This window comes from Eretmochelys imbricata, chromosome 1 (genome assembly GCF_965152235.1).
Source record: "Eretmochelys imbricata isolate rEreImb1 chromosome 1, rEreImb1.hap1, whole genome shotgun sequence".
In the NCBI taxonomy this organism is placed as follows: Eukaryota; Metazoa; Chordata; order Testudines; family Cheloniidae; genus Eretmochelys; species Eretmochelys imbricata.
In genome coordinates, this window is record NC_135572.1 from 236,930,159 (window position 1) to 236,948,205 (window position 18,047).

The 18,047-nt window shown below is 40.4% G+C and overlaps 1 protein-coding gene across 1 annotated transcript in view; it reads left to right on the forward strand.

Annotated features, from left to right (window-relative positions):
• Nucleotides 1-18,047, forward strand: part of EFCAB6 (EF-hand calcium binding domain 6) — a 135,556-nt gene that overhangs the window by 80,441 nt on the left and 37,068 nt on the right. Inside the window, exons 17-22 of the mRNA XM_077807448.1 lie at nt 3,016-3,149; nt 5,679-5,914; nt 7,640-7,736; nt 8,767-8,885; nt 10,777-11,004; nt 16,607-16,762. Of these exons, the coding sequence (XP_077663574.1) occupies nt 3,016-3,149; nt 5,679-5,914; nt 7,640-7,736; nt 8,767-8,885; nt 10,777-11,004; nt 16,607-16,762 (970 nt within the window). The remainder of the gene's footprint in view (nt 1-3,015; nt 3,150-5,678; nt 5,915-7,639; nt 7,737-8,766; nt 8,886-10,776; nt 11,005-16,606; nt 16,763-18,047) is intronic.

The window sequence follows — 18,047 nt, forward strand, 5'->3', positions numbered from 1 at the left end:
CTGGCCGATGCAGTATTAAGGCATTCCTTGTATCTGCCCTAACATTCATAATTTTGACCTTGACCAACCATCTGTCCATCAAAACATCTTATACTGTCTCAAAGAGCCTAGTAAAATATGCCTGAAAGCAAGGTAACATCAATACGATCAAAGTAAAACTGGACATATTCTCGAGAGCAGTGTTGCAGTGATTTAATCAGGAGTTTTGTGGTATTTGGGCTTTTTCTTAAAGCCCCAGTTCCTAGGAGTTGTGAGTCTCTACTTTCAATTTTTTTTAAAGTTACCAATCATCATAGTTGCAGAGGAAAATTACCCAGATTTGACATAGAGATTTAAAAAAACGGAAGGCAGAGAAAAAATGAAATTATTATTTTATTAAAATATGATTTTAAGTCAATCTCATGAATTTGGGGGGGGGAAGATTCTTGGGTTTTGAGCACTTGCAGTTAGAAATACTGTTGATATCTGGCATTATTCTACTTCCTTTATGTAAGTAAAACTCCCATTGACTTTAGTGAGATGATCACTTCAATAGGAATGTTGCCTGAATGAACAGTGCAGAATCAGATCCCAAAAAAACTGGATGTGTATAAAGCAGGGGGAAGTAGGGGATAAAAATGAGAATCATCTAAATGTAGGGCTGGAAGGGACCTTGAGAGGTCCAAGTTGAAGAACCAGAAAGGCCCACAGTAGATGGCTTTTGATGGTTTCTTTGTTTGTTTGTGTTTTTGATATTTCCGAGTTATTTTTGTCCTCATGTCTGTGTCTCAGTGGGTTAAAGTACAAATATATTTTAAAAAGAAAAGAAGTACTCTGTTGGGAGGTTCTGTTTATTTAACTGATTAATAAGAAAAATTCTGAGGGGAAGAAATGTCAGGAGGTACATTTTTCTGTATAGGTTTATCTCATTTTTAAAGTTCAAGTAAAACAAAAATACTTTGAAATTGTAAAACATGAGGAATTTGTTGAAGATATGGACGATGATGAACCTACAGATCTGCTACAGTATTTAATCTACTGGGTGAACTACCTTTGTATCATTGGGTCTTCTGGTTTCATGACTCTGAAAGGCCAAAACCTATAGGTTGTGATCCTGCAACACCCCACTTGTGTGCAATCCTTTTTACTTTAATGGGTTTATTCATATGAGTAAGGGTTACAGGATCAGTCCCTTACACACACACATTTATGCCTATCAACATGAGGAAAAAAATATTGCAAAATTAAATTATATAAATATATGTTCAGTTATACATAGTGTATTTATGATGACAGTGTGTATCTATATCTAGAGAGAGAGAATACATGACAGCATGGTATGGGAAGGTTTAATTAACAAGAGTTTGTTCTCCAAAACAAGTGCCAATAAAACCTTTCCACTTCACTGCACTGCCATCTATTCTGTATATGCCACTAATGTTCCAGGAAAACTATTTTTAAAATGCTTTAGAGAGTTAAAACATGTTATTTAAACTATTTTTCATTTCTCTCTCTCTCATAAACCAGATACCTTAGTTACCATGAGTCCAGCTGCACAGGGAACAGAAGGAGCTGTAATAACCTGTAACAGTGACTCAAAATAGATTTTCTATTGCCTAAAAATATCATGGCCCTTCCAGGACTAGAAGCAAATATAGTGTCCCCCCCAGGAAGCTAGCAATCTCCTGTTCGTGATCTTGCAGGTCTGTGAGATTATAAACAGAGAAAAACTGGCACTTGTGCAGGATTGAATCTCACCTGCCCTGGTCCTCAGGTGGGGTAATTTTGGGGGTGAAATTCCACAGTTGGGCTGAGACGGAAGAAATATTTTGCTGGCAGATTTATTTAGTTGCTGGTGGCTGTTTGAAGCTACTGAAGGTTTGGGTATGTTAGAATGACTTCAAAGGAGTTGGGTTAGTGTGCAGTGAGTGGGCAGTGGTGGTGCAGTTGAAAGTGGGTCACTAATACATTTCTCAAAAAGAAAAGGAGGACTTGTGGCACCTTAGAGACTAACAAATCTATTTGAGCATAAGCTTTTGTGAGCTACAGGTCACTTCATCGGATGCATTCAGTGGACATTCAGTGGAGATGTTCAGGCCCCTGAATGCATCCGATGAAGTGAGCTGTAGCTCACGAAAGCTTATGCTCAAACAAATGTGTTAGTCTCTAAGGTGCCACAAGTCCTCCTTTTCTTTTTGCAGATACAGACTAACACGGCTGCTACTCTGAAACCTGTAACGCATTTCTGTGGCACTGTCTGCAGCAATGCAGAATCTGTGTTCCTTCTCACGCAGGGTATGTCAGAGTATGTGTAGACTGGACCTGGAAGGTGTAATTTCCAGCTCAGGTAAACATACCCATGCTAGTTCCAATCGAGCTAGCATGCTGCTAAAAACAGAAGTGTAGCCATTGGAGCAGGAGCAACTAGACAGGCTAGCCGCCCTGAATGCAACCCCTAAGTATGTACTTGAGGCAGGTAGCCCTTCCCGACACTTGCACTGCCACAGCTCTACTGCTGTTTTTAGCGTGCTAGCTCAATGCCAGGTCGTATGACTCTGTCAACCCGAGATGGAACCTACACCTTCCAGTGCCCGTCTAGACCAGTCACAGCTCTCCTGGACTCCATCCTCTCCTTCTCCAGTCTCATACCATCCTCATTCGGCGCAACACTCAGGAACCAGAGAAGGCTAAAGTAAAAGCAAAAAACAACGATAACAAAAAGTTCCACCTCAACTGTGCCTTCTGCACTAGAGCTTACCCACAGGGGCCTGGAGTTTTTTGCTTTTGTTTTTGTTTTTGCTTTCACATGGTGCAAAGCAGGAGCTGAGGCAATTTCTGTAAATCAGAGGGACATTTACTAATACTGTATTCAACTATCGAAGTATGTAATGTGTGAAGCCTAAAGAATGTGATAGGATTTTTTAAAACAATGTATATGATAAATAAATAAGACAACTCCATTGGTCCAGTATGTTTAATACCATAGAAAAAGATATTCAAGTCACAGATTGCTTTACTCTGATTTAATTATTTCAGATCCCAGATTGAATGGACCAGGAGCTACATTATATTGCAGTCCAAACCACCTAGTAAATAGCACTAAATTTCACTACATGACTGCTGAAGAATGTCTAAGTCAATTTAATGATAAGCTGATGGAAGGATATGGGGTAAATAAATGCAACTGTTGATTGCTTTTGACAATATAGCTAGTTATGTTAAAAATATTTGTTAAAAGGTATTTTTAAGTGGAGTTGTCAGAAAAGAGACTCTATAAAAAAGATATTGGGGTTCAATGTTTATTCTCTTTCAGTGACTTCCGAGCAAACATACTCAGTTTACAATTCAAAAGCTGATTTTCTAATTGCTATCCCTGCAAACTCTTCCTGGGATCTGAAATCCAAAATATTTTTTCCAATTCTTTTATTGTCACTAGTAGTAAAGACTGTGCAACCAGAATCAGAACTGACATGTTGATGGTCCACAAAGAACAAAGTCCAGATGAATCTTCCATATCTATATTGAGTTAGCACTGCTACAAATAAAAAAACTTTTTTGTTGGGAAAATAAAAGCAGTTTTTTACATACCCTCTTTTTCAGCTATAGCCACAGTTTAAGAAAATATTTATTTACATTTCAACAAAAGTAAACAGCTCTTCTGCACTTCTTAAACACTTGAGTAGCCCCATTAGTGTGATTGCTAACAGAAGAAAAGATTTGCAAGATCAGACCCATGATGCCTAAAGATTTCAATGAGCAATGCAGTGCCCTTAAGCAAGAAAGCAGATTTTTCCAGAGATGGCACCAGTAAAAATCTAGAGGTCCTGGAAGAAAGCACTGGTCTCAAAAGGAATTGAAATAATACAGCTTATTATTAAAATAACATTAAAATACAAAGGTGAATTGGTGAAAAGTGCCCCTGAGGGATAGGAGCCCACCATGATTGGCTGGTGCACTGACCAATGGCAACACAGCATTGTATCCTCTTGATAGGACTTGATGCAATCAAGAGCTGGCTGCTGCCATGATAGGAATGTAGGGCTATTCTCATGGCCAGCCACTGAATATAGACAAGGTATTGTGACAACAGCACAGAACTACTGGGCCAAATCAGATTTTCTGTTGATGTGTATATAGGCAACAAACAATGGAGCTGTGCTCATTTATACCAGCCTAGCGTCTGTCCCACCGTCATGGTATTATTGCGGTAAGAATTACTTACTTTTCTACAAAAAGAAAAGGAGTACTTGTGGCACCTTAGAGACTAACCAATTTATTTGAGCATGAGCTTTCGTGAGCTACAGCTCACTTCATCGGATGCATACCGTGGAAACTGCTGTAGACATTATATACACACAGAGACCATGAAACAATACCCCCTCCCACCCCACTGTCCTGCTGGTAATAGCTTATCTAAAGTGATCATCAAGTTGGGCCATTTCCAGCACAAATCCAGGTTTTCTCACCCTCCGCCCCCCACACACAAACTCACTCTCCTGCTAGTAATAGCCCATCCAAAGTGACCACTCTCTTCACAATGTGTATGATAATCAAGGTGGGTCATTTCCAGCACAAATCCAGGTTCTCTCACTCCCTCACCCCCCTCCAAAAAACCACACACACAAACTCACTCTCCTGCTGGTAATAGCTTATCAAAAGTGACCACTCTCCCTACAATATGCATGATAATCAAGGTGGGCCATTTCCAGCACAAATCCAGGTTTTCTCACCCCCCCACCCCCATACACACACAAACTCACTCTCCTGCTGGTAATAGCTTATCTAAAGTGATCATTAAGTTGGGCCATTTCCAGCACAATGCTCAAATAAATTGGTTAGTCTCTAAGGTGCCACAAGTATTCCTTTTCTTTTTGCAAAGACAGACTAACACGGCTGTTACTCTGAAACCTGTCATTACTTTTCTACATTTTGTTAAATGATTATCATTAACATTTATCAGTTGAAATCCTAACATAGACATGTATAGAATAAGAGAAATTATCATTTTTTTAGTATTTGCAAAACAAAAGAATATTTAATCATTATCCTTTGGCTGAATTCAGTTCTATCTATGTTCCTGGCATGACTAATACACCAATAAATACACCAATATTCAGAGATCCTTGTTTAGACCAACTAAAGCGCTCTGTGGCAAAGCTGGCCATTCTATAATAAATTATTTCTGAAAACGTATCACTTCTAAATTCACTCTGATTTTTTTTTCGCATTTTAACGGAGGGAAACCGTTCTGGAGGGACATTCATTTTTGAAAGGTCTCTTCTCATAATGGTTTCATCTAAGTATGTAACAAAAAACATAGAAGTAAGGTGTTTTATCATTATAGAGTTGATGGGAGCCAGGATCCAATTGGCCATATGTGTAGAAGGCTTGCAGATTGGCTGCCAAGTGGTTTTGCATCAGTTCAGTACTTGTTTGTAATGAGGGGGGATAGGACTTCAGTTCATTTAGGGACAATGATAGAAGATTTTACATTAGCTTTATATGTGAAGTAGGTTGACAATGTAGAGTCTAGTAAGGAGGTGTTATAGGTGTTGTATACCATCAAACTGCCTTGCCATATTTTGCCTGTTGTCAAAATAAATCCATAATGAATTCAGTGTTTGTATTTTGAAATGTGTAACTAATGTGTTTTATCTGAAAGTTCAAGCATTGACATTCAGTTAAATATTCTTTGTTAGGACACCTACTCTGCCTTCCATAAAACAGATAGTAACCGTGATGGTATCATCAACATGCTTGATTTTCGACGCCTCCTGGAGAGCTTTGTGTTCATCCTTAGAGATGAGGAGTACTCACGCCTGCTTGGTATATTGGGCATGAACCTGAACTCTACATTAAATTACCAGGAATTCCTTCAACTTTTCCAGACCCAAGAAACAAAAGAGGCACATCCTTGGCTGAATCCATCTCACAAGTAAGAAGGACAGCAATGTTATAGTATCTATACTGATCGTATACATTTATAGAAGTTAAAATCATAGAAATGTAGGGCTGGAAGGGACCTTAAGAGGTCATCTAGTTCTCCCTATGTGCTGAGGCAGGGCCAAATATACCTAGACCATCCCTGACAGGCATTTAAGTAACCTTTTCTTTAAAACAGTTTGTTTAGTGTTTGCCTAACCTGTTCTTAAAAATAATGGGGATTTCACAATCTCCCTTGGGAACCTATTCCGGTTCTTAAATATCCATATAGTTAGAAAGTTTTTCCTAATATCTAACTTAAATGTCCTTTGCTGCAGATTAAGTTAATTATTTCTTGTCCGACCTTCAATAAGAATGGAGAACAACTGGTCACTGTCCTCTTTATAACAGCTCTTAACATATTTCCAGACTGTTATCTGGTTCCCCCCATGCAAGTCTTCTTTTCTCACAACGAAATATACCCATTTTTTAACCTGTCCTCATAGGTCAGGTTTTCTAAACCTTTATCATTTTGGTTGCTGTCCTTTGGATTTTCTCCAATTTGTCTATATGTTTTTGAAAGTGTGGCACCCAAAACTGGACCCTCATTGGAGAGGAGGTGAAAATACGTTGAAACTTTCCAGTTAACTCTTTATATCATTTAATTGGTCAGTAGTTTCGCATAATGGAAATCCAATTACCAGTGGTATGAAGTAGAATGTTATATAAGTCTGTCTCTCTAAAGCAGAGGTGGGCAAACTATGGCCCGTGGACCACATCCAGCCCATCCTGCCCGGCCCCTGAGTTCCCAGCTGGGGAGGCTCGCCCCCAGCCCCTCCCCTGCTGTCCCCCCTTCCCCATAGGTACGCCGCCACACGGGCTTGCGCCCACCCACCTCCCAGGCTTTCCAATAAGTCGGTCCTGCCGCTCTGAGTGGCATGGTAAGGGGGCGGGGGGGGGAGTTCCAGGGGGCAGTCAGGGGACGGGGAGCGGTTAGATGGGGCAGAGGTTCTGGGGGGGGGCGGTCAGGGGACATGGAGCAGTGGGGGTTGGATGGGGTGGGGTCCTGGTGGGGCAGTTAGAGGTGGGGGGTCCTGGGAGGGAGCAGTCAGGGCACAAGGAGTGGGAGGGGCATTGGATGGGTCAGGGGTTCTGAGGGGGGCAGTCAGGGGGCAGGAAGTGGTAGGGGCGGATAGGGGGTGGGGTCCAGGCTGTTTGGGGAGGCACAGCCTTCCCTACCTAGCCCTCCATACAGTTTCTCAACATCGATGTGGCCCTTGGGCCAAAAAGTTTGCTCACCCCTGCTCTAAAGTTACCAACTTTGTAGATTCAGTGGGGTCTGATCTAAATTACTGAAGTAAATCAGGAATACCTTTATTGGAGTCACTCCAGGTCTTGTGATATGTGACTAAATTGTTTTTGTTTCTAAGATAGTTAACATTTCCTTCTAGCTGGATAAATGATCCGTGTTTGCTATTAAGTCTGGAGGCAAGTTGAACAACACTGATCTGAAAATAAACAGGGAATTACAAAATTTAAGATGTCTTCCCTAACTTGCAGCTGGGGAAATAAGGCAGTATTTAAAGAATTAAGTTTACACAGATGTGAAATAATAGTCTTTAAGGGTTTCTTAGAAACTAAAACAAAAAATAAAAAAAACCTCCACAAACTTGTGAGAGATTAAAGATTCTATTAAATGTAGAACACTGTTAGTTATTATTTTATTTTTCTTTCTGAGACCAAAACAGACAATACCGGATGCAGAACTAGCTTGTGATCAGGCTCATTACTATCTTGTTATCAAAGCACAGACCAGATGGCATGACCTAGCAAGGGTAAGAAAAACATTTTCATTAAATAAATAAGCTGCACTAATGGATTTTAGAACATTATGCAATCTCGATCTTCAGATTATATAAATATTCAAAAAAGGCATTTGTAAAATAGCTCATTAATGATAAAAACTTATATGTATAAAACTAAAGTGCTGGAGCATTTGATTTTTAAAATTTTAATTATTTAGTAGTTGCTATTAGAATTGTTTCTAAAATTTTCTTTATATTACTACTGTTATTTCTTATTCTTTATTATTAAATATGTGTATTGTAATAGTATCGAGAGGCCCCAATGATGGATCACGGGATCTAGGCACTGTACATGCACACAGAAAATTGCACTCACAATACAGTCCTCATTAAGGCAATTAGTCTGTGCCAAAATACCAATAATTATATAAAGAGAAACTTATAAACAATCTTAATAAAAACTAAATAATTAAAATTTCATGTATCTGAACCAATTATTGTATACTCTGAGGATAGTGAAGGGCAGATAGTCGTGGATTGAGAAAAAGATGAATGGGGAGAATAAACTTTGTTATTTCATTACATTGTTATAAAATTTCAGTAAATGAGTCCATACTGCTGCTACTTAAAATTTGCAAGATGAGCATGCACAGCTGCAACTAAAGAATGCTTTATATTAGTTTATAGCACAACAGGCTGGAGCCAGCATCTGCAGAATTGGACACCTCAGTGTGGATTTTCAGTCTGTACTTTCCACCTCTATGCATCAAGGTTCGGCATACCCACAGCTGTATGCACACTTTTAATGCTCAAACCCCAGTGTACACAGGTGATAGAAGTTTCATATGCAAAACACATCGCCAGCATACATATGTGTTACTTCACCAAGAGATCCATGCACACAGTGAAGGCTGATAATCAGGCCCAAAAACTCGTTAAAAATGGAATTCATCTTCGTATGTTTTTTCATTCTTCCCTAATTCCTATTATTGCGTATGAAGAGATCAAGTATTTTGTAAAGCCTGTTGGCTCTTGTTATTAAAAGTTTCTTAAATTCTAGACTTTCCGTGAGTTTGATAGTGAAGGCAATGGAATTGTGCAGCCAGAGGATTTGAGAGCTGTCTTGTTCAGATTCGCCATTCCAATCACCCCAAAAGAATTTGAAAAGCTTTGGGCAAGGTAAGGTGGCTCTAAATATTAGTTCTTCAGCAACAACATATGTATTTAACCTGACACAGGAATCTTATCGAGGACAGTGAATTACAATTGTTTACTTTCTAAGGGAGACTTATTTTATTATGTTGATATCAGCTCATCATGATGCCGTGTTCCAAAATACAGCCTTTTATCACACTAAGATCACTAACAAAATAAGGTAAATGCCTAATCAGTTCTCAATGAAGTCAGTGAGTCTAACTTCTATTGGGTTTAATGGTATTGCCTGCCCCCTTTAATTTGAGCTACCCTTTCATCTCTGATGATGACTTGGATTGCAAGTGAAGTAATTTGGTTTTCTGCTAGGACCTTATTTATATACACAGATGCCCACCAGTTCTTCCTAGTTGGCAGTCAGTTGCAGGGAGGCTTAGGACTGGAACAGCAGGAGTGTTTCAGGTCAGACTGGAGGTGCATTGGCAGAGCTCTTTGAAGGAAGCTTGTCTGTACTATAGGTGTGTCTGAAGTCAATGCTATCAGCTGCTTCTTTTCATGAGATTAAATTCACTCACAAAATTTTCAGCTGAAATAAAAATGATTCACTGGAAAGAAATATGATATGTAGCAAACACATAACAAGGAAAAGTAAGATTGTTTCATGCGGTGTAAAAATTGTGAGTAATACCATGATACATTTTTATAGACAAGTAATTTGTTGTGAAGGGGGGAAAAACACTAGCCCTATTTCAGCTGAGAGTAGTAGTGCTGTAAATTGTGTCTGAAACAGAAGAATGTCAGATGCATGTGACATTGTATAAAATCCACCTTCATTATAAGTCTTTAAAAACTCAGACTCTCTATGGTATAAGGCTCAGGTGTATGGTGTCTTGGTTTCAAACTGCATTAACTATATGGTTTATTTCCTAGCACTGATTCATCTCTGAACTATTTTCTACTTCATTACATTTTACTTTCTATTCTTATTCCTTATGGATGTCATGCCACACTACAATATGTCCCTTCCATTCAGTCATCTGCTGCATAACTTCATTCCCAGCCACCACGCATTTATAGGATATAAAATCTTTTATTTACCTTCTGTGACTGTATGTAGAATAAAGGAATTGGAATAACAACTAAGCCTAAATTAGGCTTTTCCCTGCATGGGTGCACTCGAGAAAGAAGGGGTTGCACGGAGCACACCTAAAGCAAGGTCTCTATCTAAAAAGACATAAACAGTTTTAATACAGTGAGGCCCAGATTTTTTAAGAGTGGCTTAACATTTAGGGCCTGATTTTTAGAAGTGTCACAACTCCTATTGAAATCAGTGGTCAGCACCTCTTGAAAGTCAGCCTTTCTGTATCTCAAGTCAGGCACCTAAAAATAAGGCACTATGAGGTAGATAATATTTCAGTCAACTTTCTCCTTAGGGTAGAATTTTCAAAAGTGCCTAAGGGTATGTCTACACTGGAAAAAAAGCCCTGCAGCACTCAGTCTCTGAGCCAGGGTCAACCGACTCATGCTCATGGGGCTCGCGCTACAGGGCTAAAAATAGCAGTGTAAACATTCTCACCTCTTGGGCTGGAGACTGGGTTCTGAGACACACCCCACTTTCTGGATTTCACTGCTCAGCGGGATTGTCTGCACTGCCATTTTCAGTCCTGTAGTGTAAGCCCGAGGCAGTTGACCCAGGCTCTGAGACTCACTGTTGTAGGAGATTTTTTGCAGTGTGTAGATGTACCCCAAGTCCCATTGAAAGTCACTCTTACACGCTTTTGGCATGTCATCTATAAGGGCTGAAAGTCAATGAGACTTTAGCGGCTAAGTGACTTAGGCATTTTGAAAAATTTATGGTAATGCCTTGCAGTGATGAATATATGAATATTTCATTTTAAAAGAATATTTCTTTTAAAAGGTATGATACAGTTGGAAAAGGCTACCTTACTCATCAAGAATTTCTACAGAAATTGGGGTTAGAGTTTGCACCCGCTCACACTGGACTAAGCAGACATATTGTGGAAGACAATTATGCAAGTTTAATGGAGCATTACAGTAATCAGCAAAAGAAGCATTTGGAGATGGAAGAGCAGCAGAAACAGCAAACTAAAGCCCTACATGTCAGTGAGATTAAAAAGCAGATCAAGTAAGTTATTTATCAGTGAAGTGAATAACTTTCATGCTGTGTTTATCGTTACTGTGGTAAAAAGTAATGCTAAGCATACATATATGTATTTACAAACCTTCTCTGAAGATAAATCCTACTAGATACTGGGCCAAATTTATACCCAGTGTAACTCAATTGATTTCAGTGGGGATAAGTTTGACTCATTGAGTTGTTTGAGGCAATTCTAAAATATTCTCCCTGGAAGTATGTCATTCATTTTGTAGAGTTTATGGCCCCAATCCTGGGCTGTGTCAGAACTACTATTGACATAAACTGGGGGAGAAGAGCAAAGGTAGCTTTAAGCCAAGCCTCCTTTGCAGTTCTCTGATCATAGAGGTGACTGGGAGTAGGCCTGTCCCAGTAAAAATTAGAGCAGCCTCAGGGCAGATTTAATGTACACCCAGCTGTTTCTGACCCAAAGGGGCATTTCTGGTACCTGGGATCAGTGGGGCATGAGGACACCTTAGTCACAAACCCTTTCTGATTACCATGCCCAGTGCATGGAGGTGGGTGGAAAGCATAAGAGCTGCTATGCTACTGGGAATCCTCCACCCCTGGCAATTTTAAAATCAAGATTAGATGTTTTCCTAGAAGATCTGCTCTAGCAATTATTCTAGGGATGTTCTATGGCCTGTGTTACACAGGAGGATGATCACACTCGTCCTTTCTGGCCTTGGAATCTATACATTTGTTAAAGTAAAATTATGGCAGGGTTGTGTCTCTGGAGCAGCCACACAAAACTGCCCTAGCAGAGTCCAAAATCTGGTCCTATATAAGAGAAGCAAACAACAAACATCTTGTCTCTAAACTGGTGGAGTCCCCACGTAATTTCAAACAAACTCTACGTCCTCAGAGATAAGACATCTGTCCTGGGAGATCTGGCTGACAAACAAAAAGGTAAAGTAAATGAATGCCATCTTCCCTGGTTTGACTGCTCAGAGGATTCCCTTACTGCCAACTAAGTCTTTTCCTCTGGGCTGCTGCTCCTAAGGCTCTGGACACACTGCAGCTTACATCGGTATAAGTTATGTCGCTCAGGGGTGTAAATAAGCCACCCTCCGAACGACGTAAGTTACATTGACCTCAGTGCCGGTCTGGACAGTGCTACGTTGGCGGGAGAGTTACCGCTGCTTGCAGGGGCTGAGGTAATTAAGTGATGGGAGAGTTCTCTCCTGTCGGCTTAGAGCATCTGCACTAGTTTTGCTACAGCGGTGCGGCTGCATCAGTGCACTGTGCTGCTGCAAGCTCTTTAGCGTAGCCATAGCCTAAGCTTCCTTTCGTGCCACCAAAGTCTTCTCCGGACTCCTTCTCTCAGGACAAGACCATCTCAGGTTTTAGCTCTCTCTACTAGAGGAGGCTATTCCCATCTCCCTTGGACTCAGAGGAGACTCTAATGATCCCCATTTGCCCCAGTGAGTCTGAAGTAATTAACCTGCAGCTCCCTGTAGAGTTCCAGTACCGTTAACAGAGTGAGGCAACAGGAGAATCCTGTTGCCCTCTTACAGTTCCAGAAGGTTATTGATTGCCTTGGCTACTTGGATCACAGCAGCCCCCATGGTAGATTTGCCCACTCCGAATTGATTCCCGACTGACCGGTAGCAGTCAGGCGTTGCAAGCTTGCACAGGGCTATCGCCATTCACTTCTCAACTGTCAGGGCAGATCTCATCTTCGTATTCCTGCCCTTCAGGGTGGGACTCACAAAGTTTCATGAAAGTGGCCTTACGCATGTGAAAGTTTTGCAGCCACTGGGAATCATCCCATACTACAACACTATGCGGTCCCACCAATCTGTGCTTGTTTGCTATGCCCAGAATCGGTGTTCCACTGTATCAACCTGCCCCAATGCCGCCATGATATCCCAATTACCACATCCCGTACTTTCAGGAACATCTGTGTCCGTGTCCATGTCCTCCCCACAATCTTCCTCGTGCTGGTGGCTCCTAGCTAAGTTCTGCACATACTGCAGGATAATGCACGACATATTTACAGTGTTCACGAAAGCAGTGTGCAGCTGACCGGGCTCCATGCTTGCCATGCTATGGCGTCTGCATGGGTAACCCAGGAAAAAAGGCGTGAAATGATTGTTTGCCGTTGCTTTCAAGGAGGGAGTGAGGGGAGACTGACAACATGTACCCAAACCCAGCTGCGACAATGTTTTTGCCTCATCAGGCATTGGGAGCTTAACCCAGAATTCCAAAGGGCAGCGGGGACTGTGAGATAGCTACCCAGAGTGCACCACCCTGTGAGTGGATGCTAGCCACGGTATTGAGGACACACTCTGCCGACCTAATGCGCTTAGTGAGGACACACATGATCAACTGTATAAAATTGCTTACTAAAGATCGACTTCTGTAAAAACAACCTAATTTCGTAGTGTAGACATGCCCTTAGAGTCCACTCCCCTTGTCCAGTGACTCTTTAATTATTCATACACAGTGGAACAGCTTCAACAGGAGAGACTGAGGGCTATATCCTATAGCCTTGTGGTTAGTGCTTAAATCCTTTCTCTTTTTAGGCAGAGGGTGGATTGAACCTGGGTCTCCCACATCCTGCATGAATGCTCTAACCTCCGAGATCAAAGTTGTAAGGTGGGGACCACTTCATCATCAAGCCAGATTTTCTGATCTGGCGGGCAGCCTCTGAGCACACCTATTTGTTTGGGCCCACAGGTGCTCCTCTGGTTATCTCATCTATTTCTCCCCAGTTCATGGATTGCTGTGGAGCTTAGGCAGGAGATAGGCATCCAGATGCCTAGTGTGAGGCAACAGTATGCACGTCTAGAGGCAGAAACATAGGCTCCTGGGGAACCTTTACTGCAAACTTTTAGGTGCTGAGCGAGTTTAGCTGTCCACTGGGTCAGGCAGCAGCCAAACGCCAGTTTTGGGGGTTGCAGTGGTGCCTAAATCTGGAGTTTTGGCAGCTAAATATCTTCGTGGATCTGGGTCCAGATGCTTCAGAGGAAGATGATAGTGGCCCCTCCCTCATTAGATTTTATCCCAGTCTCTAATAGTTAGAGATTGGCTTAAGACCTGAAGCATGAGGTGTAATATCCCTTCTACAATTTTTGTTATTAATTATTATAACTCTGGATATTCTTGATACCCATATAAATGTCCAATTGCGTTTTGAATCTTGTTATGTTCTTGGCCTCAGTGACTCCCTATGTGCAATGAGTTCCACAGTTCAATCACAAGCAGTGTGAAAAAGTATTTCCTTTGTCAGCCTTGAATTTCACACCTGTTAATTTCATTGACCATGACCTTATTCGCTGTCTCTTTCCTTGCCCACTTCCTGACTGCCAGGAGTTATCCTCCAGTGGCAATTCCAGTCTGTTTGCTCTGCACACCCACTGGTCCTTCACATTCAGTTTGCTCTGTCTGAAAGCAAGCAGTACAAGAGGAGTTGAACCCAGACCCTTGGACTCCTCAAGTTTTACATAGGAAGGCTGTAAGTGTCTTTTGAGCCAGAGGTTGGAGTCATGGCTTTAAGAATTAAGTCCATTGTGTGCATAGACACAATGGAAGGCAGTGATCCAGCAGAACCACCAATGTTTCCCTTCATGAGAGGGTCATGAGCAGCAGAGCTGGGTACCATGCCCATTCCACCATGTTGGTCAGCATAAAGACGTTTGAAGATGGAGGGAGGCCAGATCCAATGGCTACAGGATTTAGTGGTTCCAGTGGCTACAAAATCCAACACAGATGGTATACAATGGTCCTGGCCCTTACTTCACTCCCTGGGAGTTGGGAAATGCATTCCTTCCATCTGTCCAAGTCTGGCTCAGGCTAGTTTACACAGCCCATTTACTCTGGCTTTCCTCAAGTGTTGGGAATTTCACCCTAAATTCTTTGTAGCAGTTTTATGCCCTGTGATTAGACACAGTAAAACTGTGACTCTGAGCATCTTAACATTCAAAATATAGGCTGGATATATAATTTTTTTGGTTTTGTTTTAACTCACAGGAACAAATACCCCAAATTAGAAACAGACATTGAGCAGCAGCTCTCCAGCTCTTCAAGAGAAATACAAAACATTTGCAAGACAAGATTATTTTTTGGCAGCATAGCCGAATCCATAGTTTAAATCCTCATTTACTCAGTGCACATATTTACTGCTGCAAGTGGAATAATTACTGCTTGGAAACCATTACTCAGTCCAAGAAATGATGAATGCCTCAATTTTCTAAAAATATGAATCTCAAAAGCTGTTTTGATTTTACGTCTTCCTTTACTTTCATTTTGAAGGTTTAAGTGGAAGATAATAGTGGTGATGAAGAGCTATCATTTAGCAGCATGGGTCGGAATGTAACATACCCCTGTGAAGGATTCTAAAATAATGGTGCTGCTGTGATAGATTAAGGGCCTCATGGTGCCTTTAAAGCACAGCCTTTCCTTGTGGGCAGTGTGGAGCCGCACTGTCTCATGGGGAGGGATTCCTCACTGAGCACCCTGGTGCTTTTGAGAGTGTGTAGGCCATATTAGCAGGTGGCAACAGCCTAAAGGATTCTCTGATGCACCTGTCTTGCTTTGAAGACCAGTATGGAGAAGTAGACCATGCCCCCACCTCCTTCATCCAGCCTGCAGTTGTGGCTGGCCCTTAAGAAGTGTCAAGCAAGAGGGGAACGGCTCCTTGTGCTCTCGTTCCATGCATCTGTGTAAGAGCCCATCACTTTCTGACCCTACATGCCTGATCCGTGTTTCATAATCTACATCTGATCATAATTCTCATTTATTTTAAACCTTGCATTAATCTTTAGTGACTCCTCCAGCCAGCTGAGTTGCAGTGATAGGTTGTGGAGGCAGCAGTAAAGTATGGACAGGTTGGTGTTAAACTAAGAGTAAAGGGAAAGCAAGGGGTGATGCCTGGGGCTCCAAAAGGTATTCAAAAGATCCCCAACTTCTCTGGGATAAAAATGACAAAATAAATGGGGGCTGGAGAAAAGAGTCTTGGGTCTGAATTAATTAATCTGTGAAGAAACAGATGATGTTTTAAATACCTGATAGCAGCTCTAATGGATTCATCCAAAGCCCACTGAAATCACTGGGAATTTTTCCATTGACTTCCGTCAGTTTTCGATCTGGCCCTCAAATAGTATAGTTCTTGCTCTGATATAATAATTTCAATTAAACAGCAAGACTTTCTGTTCTTGTTAAAGTTTTATCAGCCCAATATTGCAGAGGGTAATTTGTTGGAAGTCAATTGTCATAACAGCTATATTAAACATTGTATATCTTCTATAGGGCCAAGTTTTCAAAGAGGGATCTAGATTTTGTATCTTTAATTTTGAATGGTCAAAAGCAGGTAGTTAAACCTTCTAACTAATTGATTTACAAATCCAAATGTCATTTGTACACATATATCTGGGTGGCTTATCTCTGCAATTGCTTGAGAAAATTTAAAAGTGGTTTTGGAAAATTAGACATCCTAATAATTTTTGTTTCATTCTTTGGACAAATGATACCAAGTTAACAAATGCAAGTAAACCGAGATTCTTGCTCTGCCTTTTATTTTTGTATATTTGTATTTATCTTTTTCTAATATTTAACAGGAGAACTAAAACAAACATCTGCTCTCTTTCAGGGATAAATTTAGGGATTACTTCCAAGACTTCAACAAGGCCTTTTATAAACTGGATAAAAATAAAGATGGCTATATAACAGTAGATGACCTATGTAGGATGCTGCAAGAATTCAACTATTATCTTGATGATGAACAGTTCAACAATCTTCTAAACAGGTTTTTATGATTGTGTCATAGGTCTCTCTTTTGTCCCAAGCCAATAAAGGACTTAAATATGCGCTTCACTTTGAGAAAATAAGTAGTCTTATTAAAACCTATGCAATTACACACATGCTTAAAGGTGCCCATGTGCTGAAGCGCTATGCTTGATCAGGGTTGGTTCTGAGGATAAGTAAGATGGAAATTGCTTTTTAGATAAAATTAAAAACAGATTAATTTATTCTGTCTTCCTCATAACATTAGTGTTGTAACAACTTAAATGCTTTTGAAATCAAGCTGATTATTTGAGGAAATTAAGCAGATCTGAAAATAGGTCAGTTTTTTTAGTGTATGTTAAAATTTGTATTTAAATTATTAGTTTTATTTAATTAAACAAAAAAGAATGCGGGGAGGGGGAGGGAACCCCTGCAAAAGCAGAAATTGAATCATATCAGGCTAAAAAGTATTAATTTTCAAATGCTACTGCTATGCAAAGGCATACATTCTGTGTTGTGTCTTAATATCATCAAGTAATATCAAGAAATAGAATCTCTTTTATAAGGTCTATAGAACACAAAGGACCTAATCTAGTAGAAAATATCCATAGTTTTCTGCACTTCACAAGCCCCAGAAGTGACATCCCTATGTGGCACTGCTTTATGTTCTCATAACACTATTAGACCAGACTCTTTAAAAAGAATTTACAAAATCTTTTCTCAGTTCACCTTTTGTTGAGTGATCAACTTTTTATGAATGGAAACCCTAATAAGAATCTTCTGCTTGTTTCTTCTTCAAAGACCTCTTGATGATAAACACCTCCATTCATTGTAATTTTGTGCAGATTGTTCCCTTCTAGATCCAAAATAGACTTTTCTAAATAATACAGAGTAGATTAGCATTTGCATTTGGTTTTATTACTAAAATTTTAATACCAACTTGGCAATTTATTTCTCTGCTGAAATGGTGTTGATTATTTCCTTTTCCACGGTGTCTCCAGTATTGGAGCCAGCTTGACATTGGTAATCTGTGGGAGTGCTGTGCAGCTGCAAGACACAAAATCAGGACTCTTGAATGTATTTTTCTTAGTAACGGATATTGGGTCTATGGTTAATTTCTGTTCCAGTCTCTTTTCATAAAGCTTCCTTTTTGTTTAACTGGCTCTCCTCATTAATTAGACATTCTAGTAAGTGGATATTCTGGTGATTGGTGGCATAGGCAGTGGTCCTCAGTGATTTACTGTGAAAAAAGATGACAAAAGTACATTACAGTAATTCACTTTCACATACGGAATATAAGATTTGCC